General features: G+C 33.9%; 1 protein-coding gene across 2 annotated transcripts in view; it reads right to left on the bottom strand.

Annotated features, from left to right (window-relative positions):
• Nucleotides 1-22,694, bottom strand: part of LOC110451649 (gastrin/cholecystokinin type B receptor-like) — a 37,672-nt gene continuing 14,978 nt past the window's right edge. For both annotated transcript variants that reach the window (XM_021499767.1, XM_021499768.1), the window contains exons 2-3: nt 15,100-15,164; nt 1-6,974 (exon numbers count right to left, since the gene is read on the bottom strand). In XM_021499767.1, coding sequence (XP_021355442.1) covers nt 5,455-6,837 — 1,383 coding nt within the window. In that variant the 5' untranslated portion in view covers nt 6,838-6,974; nt 15,100-15,164 and the 3' untranslated portion in view covers nt 1-5,454. The remainder of the gene's footprint in view (nt 6,975-15,099; nt 15,165-22,694) is intronic.

Here is a 22,694-nt window from a genome sequence, read left to right as displayed (position 1 = left end):
TCGTCTTAAAACCATGAAACACAACGTCATATTTACTTATTAACACATATAAACATCGCAAATAGCACATTTATTCAAAGCACTTTTGTAAAATATAACTATGTGCAGCATTAATTGAGATATTGAACATGACGTTATACAGACTGTTGGTGACCTTGGCCCGTATTCACGAAACCGTGCTGATAAATTAATCACACATTACATATTGTTCAATGATGTTTACCAATTTGTGATAAACTTGAAGCAGAATACTATTTTAAATGTTTAGATTTGATTTCTTGGTTGTGTTATGTAGTTAGTGTGTTACAGTTAGTTGAGCACAAACTCCATGCTTGAGCATGAGAATGGTTTCATGAATACAGACCCAGTTCTCTCCCCTGTACAAATATCATCATCGTAGTCAACTTATACATGTTACAATGAGTAAGATACACCAACATTTTTTTCACGTATCAAATTAAATAATTCATTTTTTGGTTCTGTTAAAATGCAGCTAACAGTGAAAAACAACATGTGTAAATAAAATGTTAAAGGGACAAATATATCTGGTTTGAATAAATAGACAGCATCAACTTACAAAGACAAGTAAATTGTGTGACCTGTTTGAAGATCAGGTCGTGTTTATGAAACCGTTCTCATGCTCAAGCATGGATTCTGTGCTCAAATCGTCTTGATTGTAAATCACTTAAATCATGTCAAACGATCAAAATGTCAAAGGTAAAACATTGAACTCATTATTCGGCTTTAAGTTTCTTTAAATTGTTTTCCATACTTGGCAAAATCAATATTTTTTATTAATTTATAAGCAATTCAAAATATAACCCTCGAGCACAAAATACATTCTTTAGCATGAGAACGGTTTCATGAATACGGGTCCTGGTTAAATAATATATTCCAATCGGTAAAAGTGGGATTTTTTGCGTTTTGGAAATGATTTTCTTTTTTGCATTGAGAATTTAGCGCAGACATCCACTAACAAAAACATTTATATATAGATTATATTTTAATATAGGTTCGTACTTTTTTGTTTTATATTTAACCATCACAAGTACTTTGGATTTTTTTGGATATTTTTTTTTGTAAATACGCGAACATTTCAAAATCGCTTTCAGTTGAAGAGTAACAACGCGAATATTTCCATCCGCAAGAATTTCCAGTTTTACAGTATATAGGTACAACTAACAATGTTATTTATAGTCGAAATGGATTCAGATAGATCTATGTGACATCTGGTTTATACAGGTTTTCCGTTTATACTTGGTCCGGTTTAGACAGACATTAACATATGAATTATATATATTTACATTTCCACTGCAAGTTCCTCTATACGCATTACCAATAGAAATTGCGTTAATGAGCTGTGAACGCAATTTGATCAGCGTCATTTTCAAGGTTTTTCCTCTCGCCTCGAAATAACATTAGACAACTATGAGAAGCAAACATTTTGGTGACGTAAGACCTTTCGAGGAATCTTTTTGCAATGACGACACAGACACTTCAATATTGAATATACCAGGGAATGTCTGAATTTAGGTCCATAATTACCCAAAAAAATAAAAAATATAAGGACTAAACGGCATTTTTTCAATATTCATGCCTATATGAAATTGAAGAAAATGCCGTTCAATTCTTATATGAATGTATAAATTATATATATCAACGTACAAACACATTGATTAACTCAAAAGTTTCTAAATTCAATAAACATATCGAAAATATATATATTTTTCATTTCAAAAATCTATGTATACATAATTGTACACATTCTATCGTTCATCAAAAAAATGTCTATAAAATATAGTTTTAAATAAAAATATTAAAACAACATTATATAAAGTTAGATATTGCCACTGTTTTGCCAACATTTGTTCAGCATTATGAAGGGGATTGTTGAAATTTTGAGAAGAGAGATAAAAGAAGGATTAGATACAAAATGAAAGTGAAACGTGAAAAGTTTGTGATAATCGAGATTGCAAAGGAAGAAAGGAAATGATTCAGCTGCATTGTAGTTTTACTGTATAACGGAAGGGAACGTCATTTTATCGACTGTTTTGCTGTATGGTGATAAACAGTGGCATTGTATCGAAGTTTTACTGTACAATGACAAACGAGGAGGATTGTGCTCCTCGTACATTTAAGTATGATTAATGCACGTTATGGATGACTGCACTTCGTTTTGAAAAATGAACCGTCGTTATGCACGATTTAACTTCATTATGAATGACTTACCGCCGTTATGAATGATTAACCGTCAATACGGATGATTAAACGCCGTTATAGATTATTAAACCGTCGATATGCATGATTTAACTTCGTTATGAATGACTTACTGCCGTTATGAATTTTCAACCGTCGTTATCGATTATTAACCATCGTTATTGATGAATAACCGTCGTTATGGATGATTAACCGTCGTAATGGATGATATACCGTCGTAATGGATGATAAATCGACGTCTTGGATGACTAATCGTCGTCAAGGATGATTAACCGCCGTTATGGATGATTAAACTGTCGTCATGGATGATTAACCGTCGTAATGGATGATTAACCGTCGTTATGGTTGATAAACCGTCGTTATGGATGATTATCCGTCATAATGGATGATAAACCGACGTCATGTATGACTAATCGTCGTCAAGGATGATTAACCACCGTTATGGATTATTAAACTGTCGTCATGGATGATTAACCGTCGTAATGGATGATTAACCGTCGTTATGGATGATAAACCGTCGTTATGGATGGTTAACCGTCATAATGGATGATAAGCCGACGTCATGTATGACTAATCGTCATCAAGGATGATTAACCGCCGTTATGGATGATTAAACTGTCGTCATGGATGAATACAATGTAACCGACGTTATGGATGATTTAACTTCGTTATAAATGGTTAATCTTTGTCATTAATAAATAACCTTTCATATGGATGATTAAGCTTCGATTAACCTGCATGATGAATAATAAAGAAAAAAATCAATTCAAATTAATAATTTTCATTAAAACAAAAAGGTCATGTCAGAATGTTTTTCAACCAATCAGAGAAAACCGATTTCTGAGCGCCGAAAGACCATCTTAACATTGACAACTTGCGAAAGGTACACACTATCAAACCACTTTTTGGAGGACGTGTATGTCATAAGGCTAAATCACGCTTTCACGAAATAAAAAATTAAATAGAAAATTAAATATTAACAGGTACAAATTTCATATATGTTACTACCTTAACTTTTCCCATGGGAAAGCATTATTGGAATGAAGAAAAAATCAACGCTTAAATATTATCTATCTCAAGCAAACGCCTGAAGCCAACGAACATTCAGTAAGACGGAGCCAGATATCTCTGATATAGTTGTCCAGTTCAGTCTTATTCAGATACAACATTCTATTCAATATAAAATCAAATTCATCATACCATGATCCGTGAGTAAAACATTATCTGTAATGACGTTTAGAAATAAAAGTAATTTACAAACAGGCATGCACAATATGTAAACGTTTCAATGATGGGAACACACACAAACACACACACATACACAAAATTCAAACTATTTAAAAAAACGTACATTTAAACCATTTTTTTTAATTTTCTATACAGGATTGAAAATAATACTTCATAATGAAAAATATGTCAGCTGAAGATTTGCCAAAATCAACATTATTTCAATTTTTGATTTTTGTTTAGTTATATAAAAACAATTACGTACATAATGATAGTTACATGTAAAACAAAAGTTAATGAAATGTGTTTTGAAATCGAATCTTTTTCAGGTTTAATTCATTATGACGTCATAGATTGACGTCATACAATGATGCTATGAATATATCAAGCTGCCTTCATCTCAATACATACCATGGTGTAATGTTGTAACACAGAAAGGTAGCTTTACAGATCTAAGAATTTAGTAAAAACGATTACACTATGCATAACTTATGTTGATGCCAATTTCTAGATACTCAATCAACACAGCTTCTATCATCTTCCGAGTTTGAATAATGCATTTGTAATTCATTCCCATGATGCATTAGATTTCGTTTTTGTCGAATTGGTACACGGTACCAGAGCAAAGCTTTCAGTAGACTCTTGTACATGTAAAAAAATTTGAAACCTCAAGACGTGCTTTGACACTCAGGTTTCAAAGGACAGGGCCCATATTCATGAAAACGTTCTCGTGCTCAAGCATAGATTCTGTGCCCAAATCTTTTTTTGTTTGTTACTGGCTTAAATCAGGACACAGAGCCAAGTTTAAACATGAAACGGAATTCGGCACAAAGTCTTTCCAAAAATCTTCCAGATCATTGACAAAATATATTTTTTTATCAATTTATCAACGGGAAAAACAAATTGGACTTGAGCACAAAATCTGAGTTTGAGCATGAGCAAGGTTTCACGAACACGGGCCTAGTACTTTCGTACATGTGTTTTGACTCTCTAAACTTCTGTTTAACTTCAGAAATTGCTAAATGTCAAGGGTCAATGCCATGAAACTTAGAACACCTCGTGCATTTTCAACTCCTGAACGGTACTCTTCGGTTTGTTATCTGCTTGTCCTTTTTTCCTTTCTTTGAAATATTCGGATATTTTTTTTTTTATTTTTTTATTTTTTTTTTTTAAATTTCATTAAATTTGAAACAAGAAAAAGGGAAAAGAAAAAAGTCAGTAATTATTCCAACTTGGGGTTCTCCTCAAGACCGAGAGAAACGAGTAATCAATCAGCTATGGGTAGTAGTTGTCAAGTTGCACATCATAATAAATGCAAATACTGCAAACAACATATGGTATGTATGACTTTGATTTAAGATGCGTTCGACTATGTCAACTCTAGTCTCGTTCAATCAGCTGCTTGGTCACTTTGAAATTATCTGTTCGGCGTAGTTTACGAAGACAATATGAGTCTGGTTGAACGAGACTATCTTCGGCCCTAACAAGGAAGAAAGTTAAGGATCCCCTTACCACTGCCCAAAGATTGTACTTGATATTGGAAACTGTTTTTTCCGGTAAAACTATGCCTTTGATGAATGATTTTTAAAAAGAAAACCATACCATACGGGACTATTGTGAAAAATGATATAGATGAAATGAACAAAATAACATTAACAACAGTGCTCCAAGTGTAAACATTCAATAGGCTCGACCGGGAATCGAACCAAGGACTTCAGATTGTTATACTATCGTTCTAATCGATTGAGGTAACTGCTCAACGGAAGCATTCTGGTCCAACTGTGGTACAGTTATATCCGAACGGAAGGTATGGGGAGGTTACTGTATATAGAAAAAAACAGAGTACAGTGGGACATGGATCCTTAAGACAAAATAATTTGCGTTTTGTTTTGCTATAGACCTGTGTTATTATAACAAAAGAAACCGTTAAGACGGCACCATACAAATGTTTGATTCTGTGTCCGCTTGGTTTTGAAAATCAAAATCGGAGAAATCTGAAGTCCCGTTTGATTACGTAGATCCGGTGTGGCCGCTCAATTCCGACCTCGAGATATCCCGGGTTTCTTTCCTCATACAACAGAAACAACATACTCTTCGCAGCGCTCTCAGAACCATGGCCTTGAACTCCGTATTAAGAAACCCGTAAATGACGGGATTACTTGCGCTGCTAATAAGAAAAGAGCGCAGGAAGAGCTGAAACGCTACCATGGCGGACTCTGAGAGCAGATTTGGTTCGTAATCGCTCGCCAAAGTCCGCCAAGTGACGAGACTCAGATAGGGGAGAAAACTCAGAACGAAAGCGATACTTATCGATAAAGTAATAATTGTGTATCGCTTGGTGTTTATGTTCTGTGCGGTAAGTTTCTTGTCTTTCGTAGAGCCGGAAGTGGAATGTTTCGTTCTTGATATCGACGCTCCACTGTTGTCCGTCGTATCAGACGAAGGTGAAGAGGTGGCATCAAAACTAATCTTTGTTTCCGCTCGTTTTCTTTCGGATTCTTTCGGAGCAGAAATGTCAGTAAATTCAAGATCTCCGTTAGTTCCCGTATTTTTTCGGTTAATGTCGGATTCCAGATCTGTTGGTGAGAGAGACAACGGTCTACTGGTTTTAACGTTATAGTTATCTCCCTTGCTGTCATGTTTGTATGGAGATGGCAAACTAATCGACATCGTCATAGCCTCGCTTTTGTTGGATTTTGTCGGCGACAATGGGCTTCTCTTTGATGCGTAAAACCGGAAGTTCTTTAAATTAAATAGCTGTTTACCAACAAGGGAGTAGAGAACGATCAGAACAATAATTGAAATGATGAAAATAGGAAACAAAATTAGGTTATATACTGTTATGTACCTTTTGAAATCCTCATCCCGTCTTGTCGTACAGTCGAACCCCACAAGTTCGGGGTCTTCAGTTATGTTTACAGGGACCACGGTGTAGAACACTAAACTCGGCCATGATGTCATTGCAGAAAATACAATCACAAGCACAATTATGACCTTTGCAAGTTTGACAGAAATTTGTTTGTCAAAGGGCTTGCAAATTTTGCGATATCTGTCAACCGCTATTGCGATAAGGGTTGCACCGGAAGCAATACTCGCAAAGTAATTAATGAAACGGAGAGTGCGACAAGCTTCCGGACTGTCAAATGTGTAGAAATGGCAAAGCTCGTATATTTCAAATGGCATTGATATTGTACACGAAATCATATCAAAGATGGCGAGAGTAACGATGAACATGTAAGATGGCGTAGTCTTCATTCGACATCCGTAAAAATACATGACCATAGGATTTCCGATAAAACCGATGACCATTAGGCAGGCGATGATTATGATGACCGGAAGTAATGCTCTTGTGACGTCATCATTAAGAGCGATGAGCTTTTGGTCGAGCGACATTATGATTTTTTTAGCTCAAGTCACGTCTGTAATGCTCGTGAACAGCGTTCTCTGGTATTTGTATACTGAAATGGTTTCATTTGCGACTTTGACGTCTTTAACAATGGAACTGTAGCCGACCTACTTTGAAGATCGACCTGCAAAAATAAAATGAAAATGTATGTCAGTTCAAAGTAATTTCATGATATTACCAAATATTTCCTTTGTATAGTACTGTAAAAAAAACTGAAATCTAAAGGTATATGGAGTGTTCGTGCATTTTGGTAGTGTTGTAGAAATAATTTAATACATACAAACTGATAGGTGATTTAAGACAGATTCGTGCTTAAATAATTATATGGAATTCAATGGTTTTAGCACACTTTAGCATGGCCCTACAGAGAAATTATAACGGAAGTTGAATTTTAATTTTATTTCAGCAGTGCCGAAAGAGAAAATATAATGGAGGGTAAACAGCAAGAAATTCTGAATGTTATTCACTTTAAGCAAGTGTCGAACTGCTAAATGAAAACTGAGAGTAAACAGCAAGGAATTCCGAATGTAATTCACTTTAAGCAGTGTCGAACTGAGAAATATAACGGAGGATAATCAGCGAGGGATTTCGTATATAAGTTCACAATAAACAGTAATATACCGCGTGCATGTAGGTAATGGACGTCCCCATTATTGTCCGGATGCGAAGTAAAAGACTTTACAGGGACATGACGCAGCCGTGGCGGATACAGTTTTGGGGTGGCTGATACATGCATGCGCGGGGACAACTTACAAACTTAATATAACTATATAATATTTACTGTTACGGGATTAATATTTATATATATACATGTATATATAGAATAAAAACACATTTTTCAGATCGTCCGCTAGGCCTTTCTGCCTTCTAGGGCTTCTTCAGGCGGATTGATGTTTATTTATCACCGTTGGTTACATGACGTCATCAATATTTGTATAGTCAACAATTTTAGTGACGTCATAAATAAACAAGCATAGTGACGTCACAAACAATACCAAGACAGAGAAAACATCTACATATAATACATTGCAAAAATCATTGTGCATTCAGGCTGGGTTTATATATATATAACACATGTATAAACGTAGCTATTGAATGTAATGTGTACGAATAGTGAAAGACCACCTACGTGTGGACACTTTATTGTTCGGGGGGCTAATCCCATGGCTCCTCAACCCTGACAGCCTCCAACAACCACTGAATATTCGCATATGCATATGTCAAAGATCTATGGAAATGAGAATATCAAAATGCTGAGGGATTAAAATTTATATAAAAAAAAAAAAAAAAGTTCACTTTCAGCAATGTCGAGTAGAGAAATCATTGCAGGGGAAACTTCGAGGGATTTTGCATGTAATGCACTTTTAGCAGTGTCGAACAGAGAAAGTATAACGGAGGGTAAAAAGCGAGGGGTTCCGAATATTAATTCACTTTAAAAATCATACGGCAAATAATATGGAGAATGTTCCCTGAAAACAGCTGGGGAAGGTTTATTTCCCCTCTCATAATTGTACGCGTACGGGATCGCACTTCAAACGCTATAGTGTTCTTCATTTGGACTTGGTATGAGCCCGAAAATGACTTTGTTTATCCGAATTTTTCCAACGTTTATCTCGAAAAACATACATCCTGATAATCACATCTCTAAAGTACTGTATTGTACATTTACAATATTTTCAAGCTGTTTCCACACTGTTTTTTATGTGGTTTTTTTGTGTGTGCTAATAACCTTTGCCAAATCCCAATGTCCTCTCCCAGAAGAAATTAAAGTGCATGTAAAGGCTTTATTGGAGAATAAATTACAACACTGCCATCGATATCGGTCTGCCCCCGGGGGTAAGGATTCAGCCGAGTGGTTATGGAGCAGATCTCGCGGTCTTATCTTAATCAAATTCAATTTGACTTCTACAATGTTCCCTGTGGATATATGTGTATTTTTTTCAAAAAGAACATATTATTCTTGCTTCTGATTGGTCAATTAGTGAATATTTCCTAATTAAATATAATTGATGGTTAGGATAGAATTTAGATTCATTAATACTAAAGAGTGTTTTTCTACCCCCACCCCCCTCAATGAGGGTTACGATTTTCTTCCTTTTTGTATGTGCAAAATTATGAGTCAGACACTTTTAGTGGCTAACAGCACCAATTCAAATTTCAAGTGTGCACTCAAAGGACTAGGGGAGTTCAGGGTTAGTTACGGCCTCATCGGGGATTTAGGGTTAGTTGTTAAATTTATAATATGGAATAAATGAAGTACGCAAATATGAAATTTCAAATTCATTCGACAACTGGTTTAGGAGATATGACATTACCAAGAGAGACATAAACGCGCATTTTCATGATATAATGTGGTAATATCGTCTGTTGTGCGCTGTTTCGTTGAAAATTGGTCATTTTGAAGGAAATTAACTAAACGCTCTTCAATTTTTGAAAGCCTCCGCATGCAACAAACAAATAAATATTTGACGTACGAAAACATTGTTATACCAGTGTTCATTCGTAGAAAGGAATGTTTGTTTGTCACATGCGGAGGCTTTCATTTCTGCATGTTAACTGTCAAAAAACACCATATTTTGGCTATTTCTGCATAGCAACGCAGTTCGTTGCCATGGAAGGGCATCTACGCATGCGCATTGGAAAAAATCTACATCAAGAAAGTTAGCCCCAATCAACCAATATGATGTTTATAACAGAAATTGGCAAATAAATTCAAGTTGAAATGTTGAAAAGGCCAAAAATGACACATGACGCCCCAAGTCCTTCAGCACTATATTTTACTTCCTCAATACGATAGTCAGAGACAAAGGAGTCGGATTATTTGAAAGATATTTCTACGGTCGTTATTATTTTATCGTTATTTAAAATTATAAGATGAACTTTGCTTTTATCTATTAAAGGATTAAAAAGTTATCTTACATTTTAGGATAAAGGAAAGACGGAATAACTAAATAAATGATAAAGAATATATAACTAAATTAACACAGAATGTAACATTAACTCTAACATCAACTAAAACATCTGTAGTTAAGGTAGCATATATCCTTAACTCTATTATCAATTAAAAAACATCTGTTCTTAAGGTAGCATATATCCTTAACTCTAACATCAATTAAAAAAAACCATATGTAGTTAAGGTAGCATATAGCCTTAACTCTAACATCAATCAAAACATCCGTAGTTAAGGTAGCATATATCCTTAACTCTAAAATCAATTAAAAACATCTGTAGTTAAGGTAGTATATATCCTTAACTCTAACATCAATTAAAAACATCTGTAGCTAAGGTAGCATATATCCTTAACTCTAACATCAATCAAAACATCCGTAGTGAAGGTAGCAAATATCCTTAATCTAACATCAATTAAATACATCTGTAGTTAAGGTAGCATATATCCTTAACGCTAACATCAATTAAATGGATTTGTAGTTAAGGTAGCATATATCCGCAACTCTAACATCAATCAAAACATCCGTAGTTAAGGTAGCAAATATCCTTAATCTAACATCAATTAAATACATCTGTAGTTAAGGTAGCATATATCCTTAACGCTAACATCAATTAAATACATTTGTAGTTAAGGTAGCATATATCCGCAACTCTAACATCAATTAAAAACATCTGTAGTTTAGGTAGCATATATCCTTAACTCAAACATCAATTAAAAATATCTGTAGCTAAGGTAGCATATATCCTTAACTCAAACATCAATTAAAACATCTGTTGTTAAGGAAGCATGATATCTTTAACTCTGACACAATATAAAACATCTATTGTTTAGGTAGCATATATCCTTAAATCTAACATCAATTAAAAACATCTGAAGTTAAGGTAGCATATTTTCTTAACTCTGACATCAATAACAAGGTAGGTATATTTTACTTCTGACACAAATCGCAGGTATTATTAGATAGCATATATCCTTAACTCTTTCGCAAATTAACTTGGTACGGTTGGTAAGGTAGCATACATCCTTAACTCTAATTCAAACCTCAGGCATGATTTAAGTTGTTTCAGTAAGGTCATTTAACATTTATTTATTATACATGTAAAACATATTCGTATTTGTAAATACACATAGTCTAATATGTCTCAACCATTGTAAAGATATATAAAATTCGAATTTAATAGCTTGATCGGAAAAAACAGATAAATCATTGTGTGTTTTATTTAAATTTATTAGTCTACGGACATTTATCCTGTTTATAATCAACAAATGACAGTAACGACCCGCGTCAGGCAAGTCAATATGACCTTTAAAATACCTTTGATATTTAAAAGTATGACGGAGTAGAATAAAAAGCCTTGTTAGCTTCGCTGAGTAAAATATAAAAATATCTTTAACGCCTTTAATGCTATTGAAGATAAAATTAAGTAATGTTGTAATTTTTGAAAATAAAATTAACCTATGTTTGAATTTCATATTTCATATTCGTTTACCTTAAATGACAACTTTAATATTTCATTAATTTTGTTCCAACAATACTATTCAAGAAAAGAAATTGGAATTTAAGATTAAAGCTTACATGTTGTTTTCAGTATTTGCACCGAAACAAAACTATACACATATTAATAGCTCAAGTGGGTCTTTAGCAGCTTAGCGCTTTAAATAAATCTATTTTATTTTCAAAATCAGGCGTTAAGTGAAAAATGCATGAGATTAGAGATACATATATTAATACTTTTCAAATAACTAAACATATATTATATGTATATATAAAAATATACATGATTAATTTAAATTAAATTAACGTCAAAATAACCTAACCGGACTTAACACAGATGCTTTGTATTTGTTAGCGCAGTAAATAACCAATTACATTTAGATTTTAAAAAAAATACTTACAAGTAAAAATATTACACGACAATAAATTCCTATCTGAAATCGGATTAATACAAACGATTAAAATTCGATTCGTCAGTCGCTTAGAACATTTAAAATAATTGACATTGTTTAAAAATCAATATGACACCTGTATAACGTCACATTGACACGAATTAGAAATATATTTTTGCAAACATTTTAAGAAGGCATGTGCTATTACCGACATGAAATATGAGACATGTAAAGACAAATTTTACAAAAATACAGTCGGGAGGTAGAAATGAGCGTCGACAAGAAGGTATACGTATAATATATATTATATTCTTCTCCGATTTTGGATATCATTTGGCGGGTCGTCGTTGTGTTTCATCGCTATAGAGCAGAGCCAGCGAGCGTTCTGAGATTTAAACTATCAGCGTTCCTTGTCCACGATGCTCTCAGCTTAATTGCTGCCTTCGGCTGTCTTTAGCCGAGGGGACTATTGGTTTTATCAGAGACGTATAAATACATATTATACGTCTCTGGTTTTATATAAAAGCTATATTTTCAATTAAAGTATATCAGTTCTATCTTCTTGTAATATTATGTATATGTACATGTAACTGTTCTGCTTCACTGTGTCTTGATAAAGGAGCGGATCGCTCCGAAAATTTGACAACTGTAATTATATCAACAATAATTACATCCAGACAACCAGGTATTTTTTATATTTACATATTTTTCTTTTTTAAGACATATTCCTACAAAGACCATTTGCCCTGCCTCAAAATACATTTCAGGCGGCCATTTTGTTTGTTTACATATTCCTACACCTGAAACAGGCAGTTGTAATTATAGTCGAGCAGTTGTAATTATAGCCTATATAATTACACTTGCACTCTAACACTGTTGTAATGGGACGTTGCGGGGGCAAATGTAAATATATATATATATATATACTGATACTTTCAAATAAAATCAGTATATTTGACCTTCACAGTAATTAATATAAGTATGTTCAATAATTGTTTATTTCCGTGAGTCGATCAACAGTGAGTAAATATGATTAGAAATTGGTTTTTTTTTTGTTCGGGTAGTCCGGTTTTCCCCAACAACAAAACCCGAAACGTCCTTAAATGACTATATGTGTTCATGAGTATAAACACAAACAAACCAAGCCAAAACTTGGCACGCAGAGCCTGCTCGAGGTCTGATTCCTTTGTCTAGACTTGTACCACACAAGGGCGCCTATCCTATTAATGTTATTTTAAAGTGTAAAGGTTTTTTTAAAACTATTAGTCACTCATTGATAAGATTATTTCCTTTGAAACATATATCTCGTTTTCTCTCAAAAAATATTTTATTTCATTGAGTCTAATTACCACAAAACACGAAGATGTTTATGAGAAGATACAAAGAAAACGAGTCAAAAAGTTGATCTATCGGTTTCACATTCAGAGCAGAGCTTTATATCAAATGCTGCGTCTGTTTCACCTTGACCTTGACGATAGAAATATGTCCTTTGAGGATCACTTCACTCCAATGAGTGTAACAACCCTAGTGTACTTACTCCGCAGTGTCGGATATCCTCTCGAGATCTCGTCTTACAGTCAACGAGATCTTGTATTACAGTCAACGAGATCTCGCCTTACAGTCGACGAGATCTCGCCTTACAGTACCGGTTTACTTGTATTGTCACGTTAAACAAGCCTTTTGACACATCAGGATACTTCAAACAATAATACAAAATATAACGACGTGTCGCCGAATGCTAATATATTAGATGATATCATTTCCCTATACTTTCTCATTAGTTGAATCACAATCACGTGGAAGCTGTTGTGTAGTAGGACGAGGAATAGTGATGAAGATAGTTCCGTCATTGGGGCTCGACCCGCGACCCATGGCTCTCCAGCCCGATACTCTACCGCTGAACTAAAGGGAAATTCCCTACAGCTGACGGTTGTAAGGCAACCTAATCGATGCACATCTTTTAAAGTTGATATGTGATCTTGACTCAATATTAGTATGTTTAGAAAATGCAGCTCTTTTTCTTGATAATCTGTTTACATCCCATTTTGTTTACTTATATTTTCTTTGACAATAAATTGCTTAAATTTCGCTGATTATGTATCATATGAATCTGAAAAGTGATATTGACCTAAATTCGTTTAATATCGCTTCATCTCGGTTAATATCACTTTTTTCAGGTTCATACATGTATAACATCACATTCACCTCAACAAAAGTCCGTAATAGATCAATATTGTGTTACACCTATGCTTTCCGGTACATTATTTATATTGATATAATAATAACGGGTAATCATATCCTTGTTACAGTTTATAATGTTCAAAGATAATAAAAATAAACAAATTCGTGGAATTCATATCCCCCGCTTGCAGGACATATTGTAGGTAAACATTAATGAGGTTAGGTTTAAACATGTGAGTATCGTGCTGTTGAGACACAATGTATAGCTTGAAACTCGAAGGGAAAAAAAACTTATACAGATGCTAAATTTTTTAATGAACATGTAGGTATATAATGACGTTTTTCGTTATTCAAGGGGTCATAACTCCGCCAAATGGGGACCGCTGAAAGTGGTCATCGAACTAGGCTGAGCCCTTAAGGCTTTTAACCCCGTTACCAATTTTGAAGAAAATCAATTAACTTTTGTTGCAGTTATTGCACGGAAACGAAGCGTGACAGACAGACAGACAGACAGACAGACAGACTGACAGACGAACAAACCCAAATTAATATCCCCCGTTTCGGTGAAATTTGGGGATAATAAACATACAGAATACCACCCCAAACGTTCTAAGGACATTGGCGACAAAACAGTAATGCGATTATTTACCAAAAAGACGGAAGGAATAAATCAGACAGACATTTTTGAGAAGAGCTGATATTCCCTAGCCATAATATCGATGAATAGTATACTGACCACAATGAGTTGTAATACCTTTATCAATAACTATAATATACAAATATATAACAATGAATACCCTGGGATACACAGCAATTAGTAAATAGCTATACTATACAAATATGTATGTAAGGCTGGTATATACGTGTAAGGCCTAATTAACGACAGATGACGTACATCACATCACATGTGCCTTTGTACGTTTCGTCTTCTTTCCCCATAAGACGTTAATCAGCAAACCTACGTGGAAACTCTCGTAGTTTTGTCTTTTCGTCTCGAAAAAACGAGAATTTACCAATCTTAATTCTCGTTGTTTTGTTTCCCCATAAAAGACGGCACAACGACGATTAAACGTTACTAAGCTTGTCTTTACGGGGCGAAAAGACGAAATAGCGAAACGGCACAAACACAACAACCGTAGCCTTTGAAATGAGAAACATATTTCGCTGCCTATTGTATTAACCTACGATTATGTCCGCTTGGCATGTACGTTTATATTTTTAATATACGTACCTGAATCTTTCACAATAGCGACTTCACCAGCTATGTCTTTAACATTCCATACTGTTCACTCTATTCTGAAGAAAAGAAGAAAAAAGTGTGATACAGATCTGTTTAAAAATTCTAAATAAGAAAAGTGAATATTTTGATTTTTTTCCTCGTAGAATTAATGGAGCCTTCTAAACTTTTTTTGGACATTACTCTCAGTAAATATTCATTAATGCGTTCCACGTCATTATTATCAAAAAAGGGTGGTATGAGACGTAATGGGCCAATGTATTCGAGTTTAGTGAAAGGCCGAGTATATACCAGGAGTCGTTTTTCAAGACATTTTACATTGTACGTACTTAAAAACGACAAAAGCACATATACACACACATACACACTGGCGCTTGATAAAGGTAAACAATATCCGTATCAGATGCTTTGAGCCACTTGTTCACGTATGTCTCAAAAGATTCAGATTGTCGCATTGCAAAAATAAAAGCATTTCACATACATGATATATTCTCATTTTATTTTCGCCAAAATGTGTTAATCGTGTAAAAACAACCTACAAACAAAAAATTACCCTATAATTGTACTTATATTTCCCTATATCTGTACTTTTATTACCCTGTAACTGTATTTATATCAACCTATAAATGTAGTTGTATAACCCTGTCACAATACTTATATTACCCTTTAATTGTACTTACATTACCATGTAACTGTACTTATATCAACCTATGAATGCACTTATATTAACCAGCAACTGTATTTATATTACCCTGTAACTGTACTTATATTACCCTGTAACTGTACTTATATTAACCAGCAACTGTATTTATATTACCCAGTAACTGTACTTATATTACCCTGTAACAGTACTTATATTATCCTTTAACTGTAGTTATATTACCCTGTAACTGTACTTATATTACCCTGTAACTGTACTTATATTACCCTGTAACTGTACTTATATTACCCTGTAACAGTACTTATATATCCCTGTAACTGTACTTATATTATCCTGTACCTGTACTTATATTACCCTGTAATTGTATTTATATTACCCTGTAACTGTATTTATATTACCCTGTAACTGTATTTATATTACCTTGTAACTGTTCTTATATTATCCTTTAACTGTACTTATATTACCCTGTTACTGTACTTATATTGCCCTGTAACTGTAGTTATATATCCCTGTCACTGTACTTATATTACCCAGTTACTGTACTTATATTACCCTGTAACTCTACTTATATTTCCCTGTTACTGTACTTTTATTACCCTGTTACTGTACTTATATTACTAACTGTATTTATATTACCCTGTAACTGAACTTATATAACCCTGTTACTGTACTTATATTACCCTGTCACTGTTCTTATTTTTCCCTGTTTCTGTACTTATATTACCCTGTAACTGTAATTATATTATCCTGTTACTGTACTTATATTGCCCTGTAACTGTACCTATATTCCCCTGTTACTGTACTTATATTACCCTGTTACTGTACTAATATTACCCTGTAACAGTACTTATATTCCCCTGTTACTGTACTTATATTTCCCTGTAACTGTACTTATATTTCCCTGTAACTGTACTTATATTACACTATACCTGACTTATATTCCCCTGTTACTGTACTTATATTACCCTGTCACTGTACTCATATTACCCTGTTACTGTACTTATATTTCCCTGTAACTATACTTATATTTCCCTGTTACTGTACTTTTATTACCCTGTTACTGTACTTATATTACTAACTGTATTTATATTACCCTGTAACTGTACTTATATTGCCCTGTAACTGTAGTTATATATCCCTGTCACTGTACTTATATTACCCAGGTACTGTACTTATATTACTCTGTAACTGTTCTTATATTTCCCAGTTACAGTACTTATAGTACCCTGTTACTGTACTTATATTATCCTGTTACTGTACTTATTACCCTGTCACTGTACTTATATTTCCCTGTTACTGTATTTATATTACCCTGTAACTGTAATTATATTATCCTGTTACTGTACTTATATTTCCCTGTTACTTTACTTATATTACCCTGTAACTGTACTTACATTACCCTGTTACTGTACTTATATTACTAACTGTATTTATATTACCCTGTAACTGTAATTATATTATCCTGTTACTGTACTTATATTACCCTGTCACTGTACTTATCTTTCCCTGTTACTGTACTTATATTCCCCTGTTACTGTATTTATATTACCCTGTAACTGTAATTATATTATCCTGTTACTGTACTTATATTGCCCTGTAACTGTATTTATATTACCTTGTAACTGTTCTCATATTATCCTTTAACTGTACTTATATTCCCCTGTTACTGTATTTATATTACCCTGTAACTGTAATTATATTACCCTGTTACTGTATTTATATTTCCCTGTTACTGTACTTCTATTACCCTGTAACTGTACTTATATTAGCCTGTTACTGTACTTATATTACCCTGTCACTGTACTCATATTACCCTGTTACTGTACTTATATTCCCCTGTTACTGTATTTATATTACCCTGTAACTGTAATTATATTACCCTGTTACTGTACTTATATAACCCTGTTACTGTACTTATATTACCCTGTCACTGTTCTTATTTTTCCCTGTTTCTGTACTTATATTACCCTGTAACTGTAATTATATTATCCTGTTACTGTACTTATATTTCCCTGTTTCTGTACTTATATTACCCTGTAACTGTACTTATATTGCCCTGTAACTGTACCTATATTCCCCTGTTACTGTACTTATATTACCCTGTCACTGTACTTATATTATCCTGTTACTGTACTTATATTGCCCTGTAACTGTATTTATATTACCTTGTATCTGTTCTTATATTATCCTTTAACTGTACTTATATTCCCCTGTTACTGTACTTATATTACCCTGTATCTGTAGTTATATATCCCTGTCACTGTACTTATATTACCCAGGTACTGTACTTATATTACTCTGTAACTGTTCTTATATTTCCCAGTTACAGTACTTATAGTACCCTGTTAATGTACTTATATTACCCTGTAACTGTACTTACATTACCCTGTTACTGTACTTATATTACTAACTGTATTTATATTACCCTGTAACTGAACTTATATAACCCTGTTACTGTACTTATATTACCCTGTACTGTACTTATATTACCCTGTTACTGTCTTTATATTACCCTGTCACTGTACTTATATTACCCTGTTACTGTTCTTATATTACCCTGTAACTGTACTTATATTGCCCTGTAACAGTACTTGTATTACCCTGTAACTGTACTTATATTACCCTGCTACTGTATTTATATTACCCTGTCACTGCACTTATATTATCCTGTTACTGTACTTATTACCCTGTCACTGTACTTATATTTCCCTGTTACTGTATTTATATTACCCTGTCACTGTACTTATATTACCCTGTAACTGTAATTATATTACCCTGTAACAGTACTTATATTAACCTGTAACTGTACTTATATTACCCTGTAACTGTAGTTATATATCCCTGTCACTGTACTTATATTATCCAGTTACTGTACTTATATTACTCTGTAACTGTTCTTATATTTCCCAGTTACAGTACTTATAGTACCCTGTTACTGTACTTATATTACCCCGTTACTGTACTTATATTACCCTGTAACTTTATTTATATTACCCTGTAACTGTACTTATATGACCCTGTTACTGTATTTATATTTCCCTGTTACTGTACTTATATTTCCCTGTAACTATACTTATATTTCCCTGTTACTGTACTTTTATTACCCTGTTACTGTACTTATATTACCCCGTAACTGTAGTTATATATCCCTGTCACTGTACTTATATTACCCAGGTACTGTACTTATATTACTCTGTAACTGTTCTTATATTTCCCAGTTACAGTACTTATAGTACCCTGTTAATGTACTTATATTACCCTGTTACTGTACACTGTATTTATATTACCTTGTAACTGTTCTTATATTATCCTTTAACTCTACTTATATTACCCTGTTACTGTACTTATCTCCCCCTGTTTCTGCACTTATATATCCCTGTCACTGTACTTATATTATCCAGTTACTGTACTTATATTACTCTGTAACTGTTCTTATATTTCCCAGTTACAGTACTTATAGTACCCTGTTAATGTACTTATATTACCCTGTTACTGTACTTTTATTACCCTGTTACTGTACTTATATTACCCTGTCACTGTACTTATCTTTCCCTGTTACTGTACTTATATTCCCCTGTTACTGTACTTATATTACCCTGTCACTGTACTTATATTACCCTGTAACTGTATTTATATTACCCTGTAACTGTACTTATATTACCCTGTTACTGTATTTATATTACCCTGTCACTGTACTTATATTATCCTGTTACTGTACTTATATTACCCTGTCACTGTACTTATATTTCCCTGTTACTGTACTTATATTACCCTGTTACTGTAGTTATATATCCCTGTCACTGTACTTATATTACCCAGTTACTGTACTTATATTACTCTGTAACTGTACTTATATTACCCTGTAACTTTACTTATATTACACTATTCCTGACTTGTATTATCCTGTAACTGTACGTTTATTACCGTATAAGCACAACCAAAAGGTGGATCACTGACACTGTACAAAAAAAAAAAGCATGAACGGCGCTAAAAGTAAGACAGGCAAATGTATTACAGATACCTCTACTGTAAGATAACCTCTGGTATATACATGTTGTTAAGTTAACTGTTCATGTAGCTGTCTCCAGATATGAATAAAAAAATCGGTCAGGAAATGCTATCAATAAATAAGAATTACAGCGGTACGTTTCGTAATGGGTGGTTCAATCTTCGAACGAAATGAAGAATGTGTCGCTTCACACATTACGAAATCAAATCAACTCTGAGTGAAAATTAATTAAAATTTAAGATTGTTAATTCTGCCAATTATCCGAAACATATTTCACCAATCACATTGTAATTAATTAAAACTGGATTTGTGTCGTCATGAACTCATTAGTGTCAAAAGACGATTAAGTTTGTTATACGTTTCGGCTGTGATTCATTGCTCGATGAACGAAACTCTACAATCAGATTCCTGGTCTGACCACGTGCACAGTTGCGGGGTTTTGCTTAATTAGACTCGATTTTACCCCGAACGTTTGAGCAACTCTCGGAACACCCTTGGTTTTACCTTTGATTATTATTGCTGGAATGTAATATCCGGTTTTTTCTTGTTTTTTTTAATGTTTATCAAAATATAACAGAATTCCTGAGATAGAAAACATAAAAGGTTGAGTTCAGAAGAAAAATAACTTCTTTTCATTAAAATTATTAAGGTATTGATATTAGGTCCCTAAAATGTCTGTTTCAGGTACCCCGTCCGACACTAGTTTTGACCTCTGACCCTATAACAATTTTATCGCACTCGAGCACACTCCATCCAGTGTTGGGATAACTTGTTTACCGGATGCAAACAAAGTGATAGACGAACAAACAAGGCAATCATATCTATACCCTCTCCATTTCATTGGCAGGTAACAAAACCAAATTTAAATATTTGTTTATAAAAAAACTGTTTGGTGAGTTTTGTAATTTTTCTTCAAATTTTACATGATGTATCTGTGAAGACAAAAAAAAAGACAAAAAAATATTATGATTTCATTTTCCTGAATAATTCTTAATTTTTTCTCTCTCTCTCGAGAACCGATATATTCGGCCAAACCTATTTCCAAGTGTCGTAAAAGCATACATTCCGGACGAACGTAATCCGTCGTAAATTCCATTAATTGGCCGTAAAATAACAGCACGTGCTATGAATTAAGGGTTCAAGTCTCGTGTGTGTCATTATGCACGTGAGCGCGCGACCCGGCAAACGTTTAAACACGTGTACTCTTCAAAATAACTGCCAATTAAACGCTACGGGTGTGATCCCTTAACAAAACCTCTTCATTATTTTTTCCTGTATGAGGCAGAGCGCGTGGAGGAAGGGGTGGTGTTCAAGACGAATCCTCATAGTTATTCCTTAAAGATACATTATCGCTGACTTTCAAAGACACTTTGCTGTTTAAAAGATAATCAGCGTCTTGTTCCTGGTGATATTTTTCTAGAATCAAAGTTGTTCTGAACTCACCATAAATACCTTACGTGAAACAAAATTCAAAAGACAAGTGCAAGAATTATATAATAAAAAAAAAAAGTTTTATACTTAGCTTGCGACAATTATTAATGGCAATTGTCCAACGGCGTTTAGTCAAACAAGTTCGTCTTTTCACGAATTGGTGTATTTATGTATTGTATTCTACTTTATTTTTGTATTACATTGTATTGTATTGTATTTTTGTATTACATTGTATTGTTTTGTATTATATTGAGCACGTCACGGCGCAGATATTTGGGTTAAAGTTCACCTTTGTAGTTAGACCTGTCATTTAACCACACAAAGAAATCAGATGTTCCCCGTACAGCTTACAGTCAAAAGGAATATGATTTTGAGTATATCAGTAGGTAGTATTGTATTAGGTTTTGAATGGATTCATTCACCCCTACATACCTTATCTGGACTGGCCCAGTCATTGATTTGGTTAGGTTCAAATGTGAGTTTAGTGGTGAATGAGTTAATAACAACCCGAAAGGCATCATAAAGAATGTAGTTATAATTAAATAAAGGGAACGACAGCAGAAATCTATCATGAAAACTGCATATCTAGTAATAAAGATCACAGCCAAAATGTATGGCAGGTCAGGCGCATGGTAATAAGCTTCCCCAATCGCTGTCTTTGTGTAATCCATGAATGTCGTAATTTTTTTTTTAAATGTTTGTCTTCCTGTTTAAGACATAGTGACGCATGCAGATAAAAAAACATCTATACTGTACTGTTGTATCAAACAGAAATAACCGGAAATACATCTACAGATTCATACACACACATACACCGTAAATACATCTACAGATTCATACACACACATACACCGTAAATACATCTACAGATTCATACACACACATACACCGGAAATACATCTACATATTCATACAGACGTACACCGTAAATATATCTACAGATTCATACACACATACACCGCAAATACATCTACAGATTCATACATACACATACACCGTAAATACATCTACATATTCATACAGACGGACACCGTAAATATATCTACAGATTAATACACACATACACAGCAAATACATCTACAGATTCATACAGACAGACACCGTTAATACATCTACAGATTCATACGCACACATACACCGGAAATACAGCTACAGGTTCCTACACACATATACACCGTAAATACATCTACAAATTCATACACACACATACACCGGAATACATCTACAGATTCATACGCACACATACACCGGAAATACATCTCCAGATTCATAGACACACATACCCCGGAAATACATCTACATATTTATACAGACGTACACCGTAAATACATCTACAGATTCATACACACACATACACCGTAAATACATCAACAGATCCATACACACACATACACCGTAAATACATCTACAGATTCATACACATACCCCGTAAATACATCTACCGATTCATACACACACATTCACCGAAAATATTTCTACAAATTCATA

This window comes from Mizuhopecten yessoensis, unplaced genomic scaffold (assembly GCF_002113885.1).
Source record: "Mizuhopecten yessoensis strain PY_sf001 unplaced genomic scaffold, ASM211388v2 scaffold6163, whole genome shotgun sequence".
Classification (NCBI taxonomy): Eukaryota; Metazoa; Mollusca; class Bivalvia; order Pectinida; family Pectinidae; genus Mizuhopecten; species Mizuhopecten yessoensis.
Note: the sequence above shows the minus strand (reverse complement) of the source record. Positions and strands in the feature narration are given on the sequence as shown.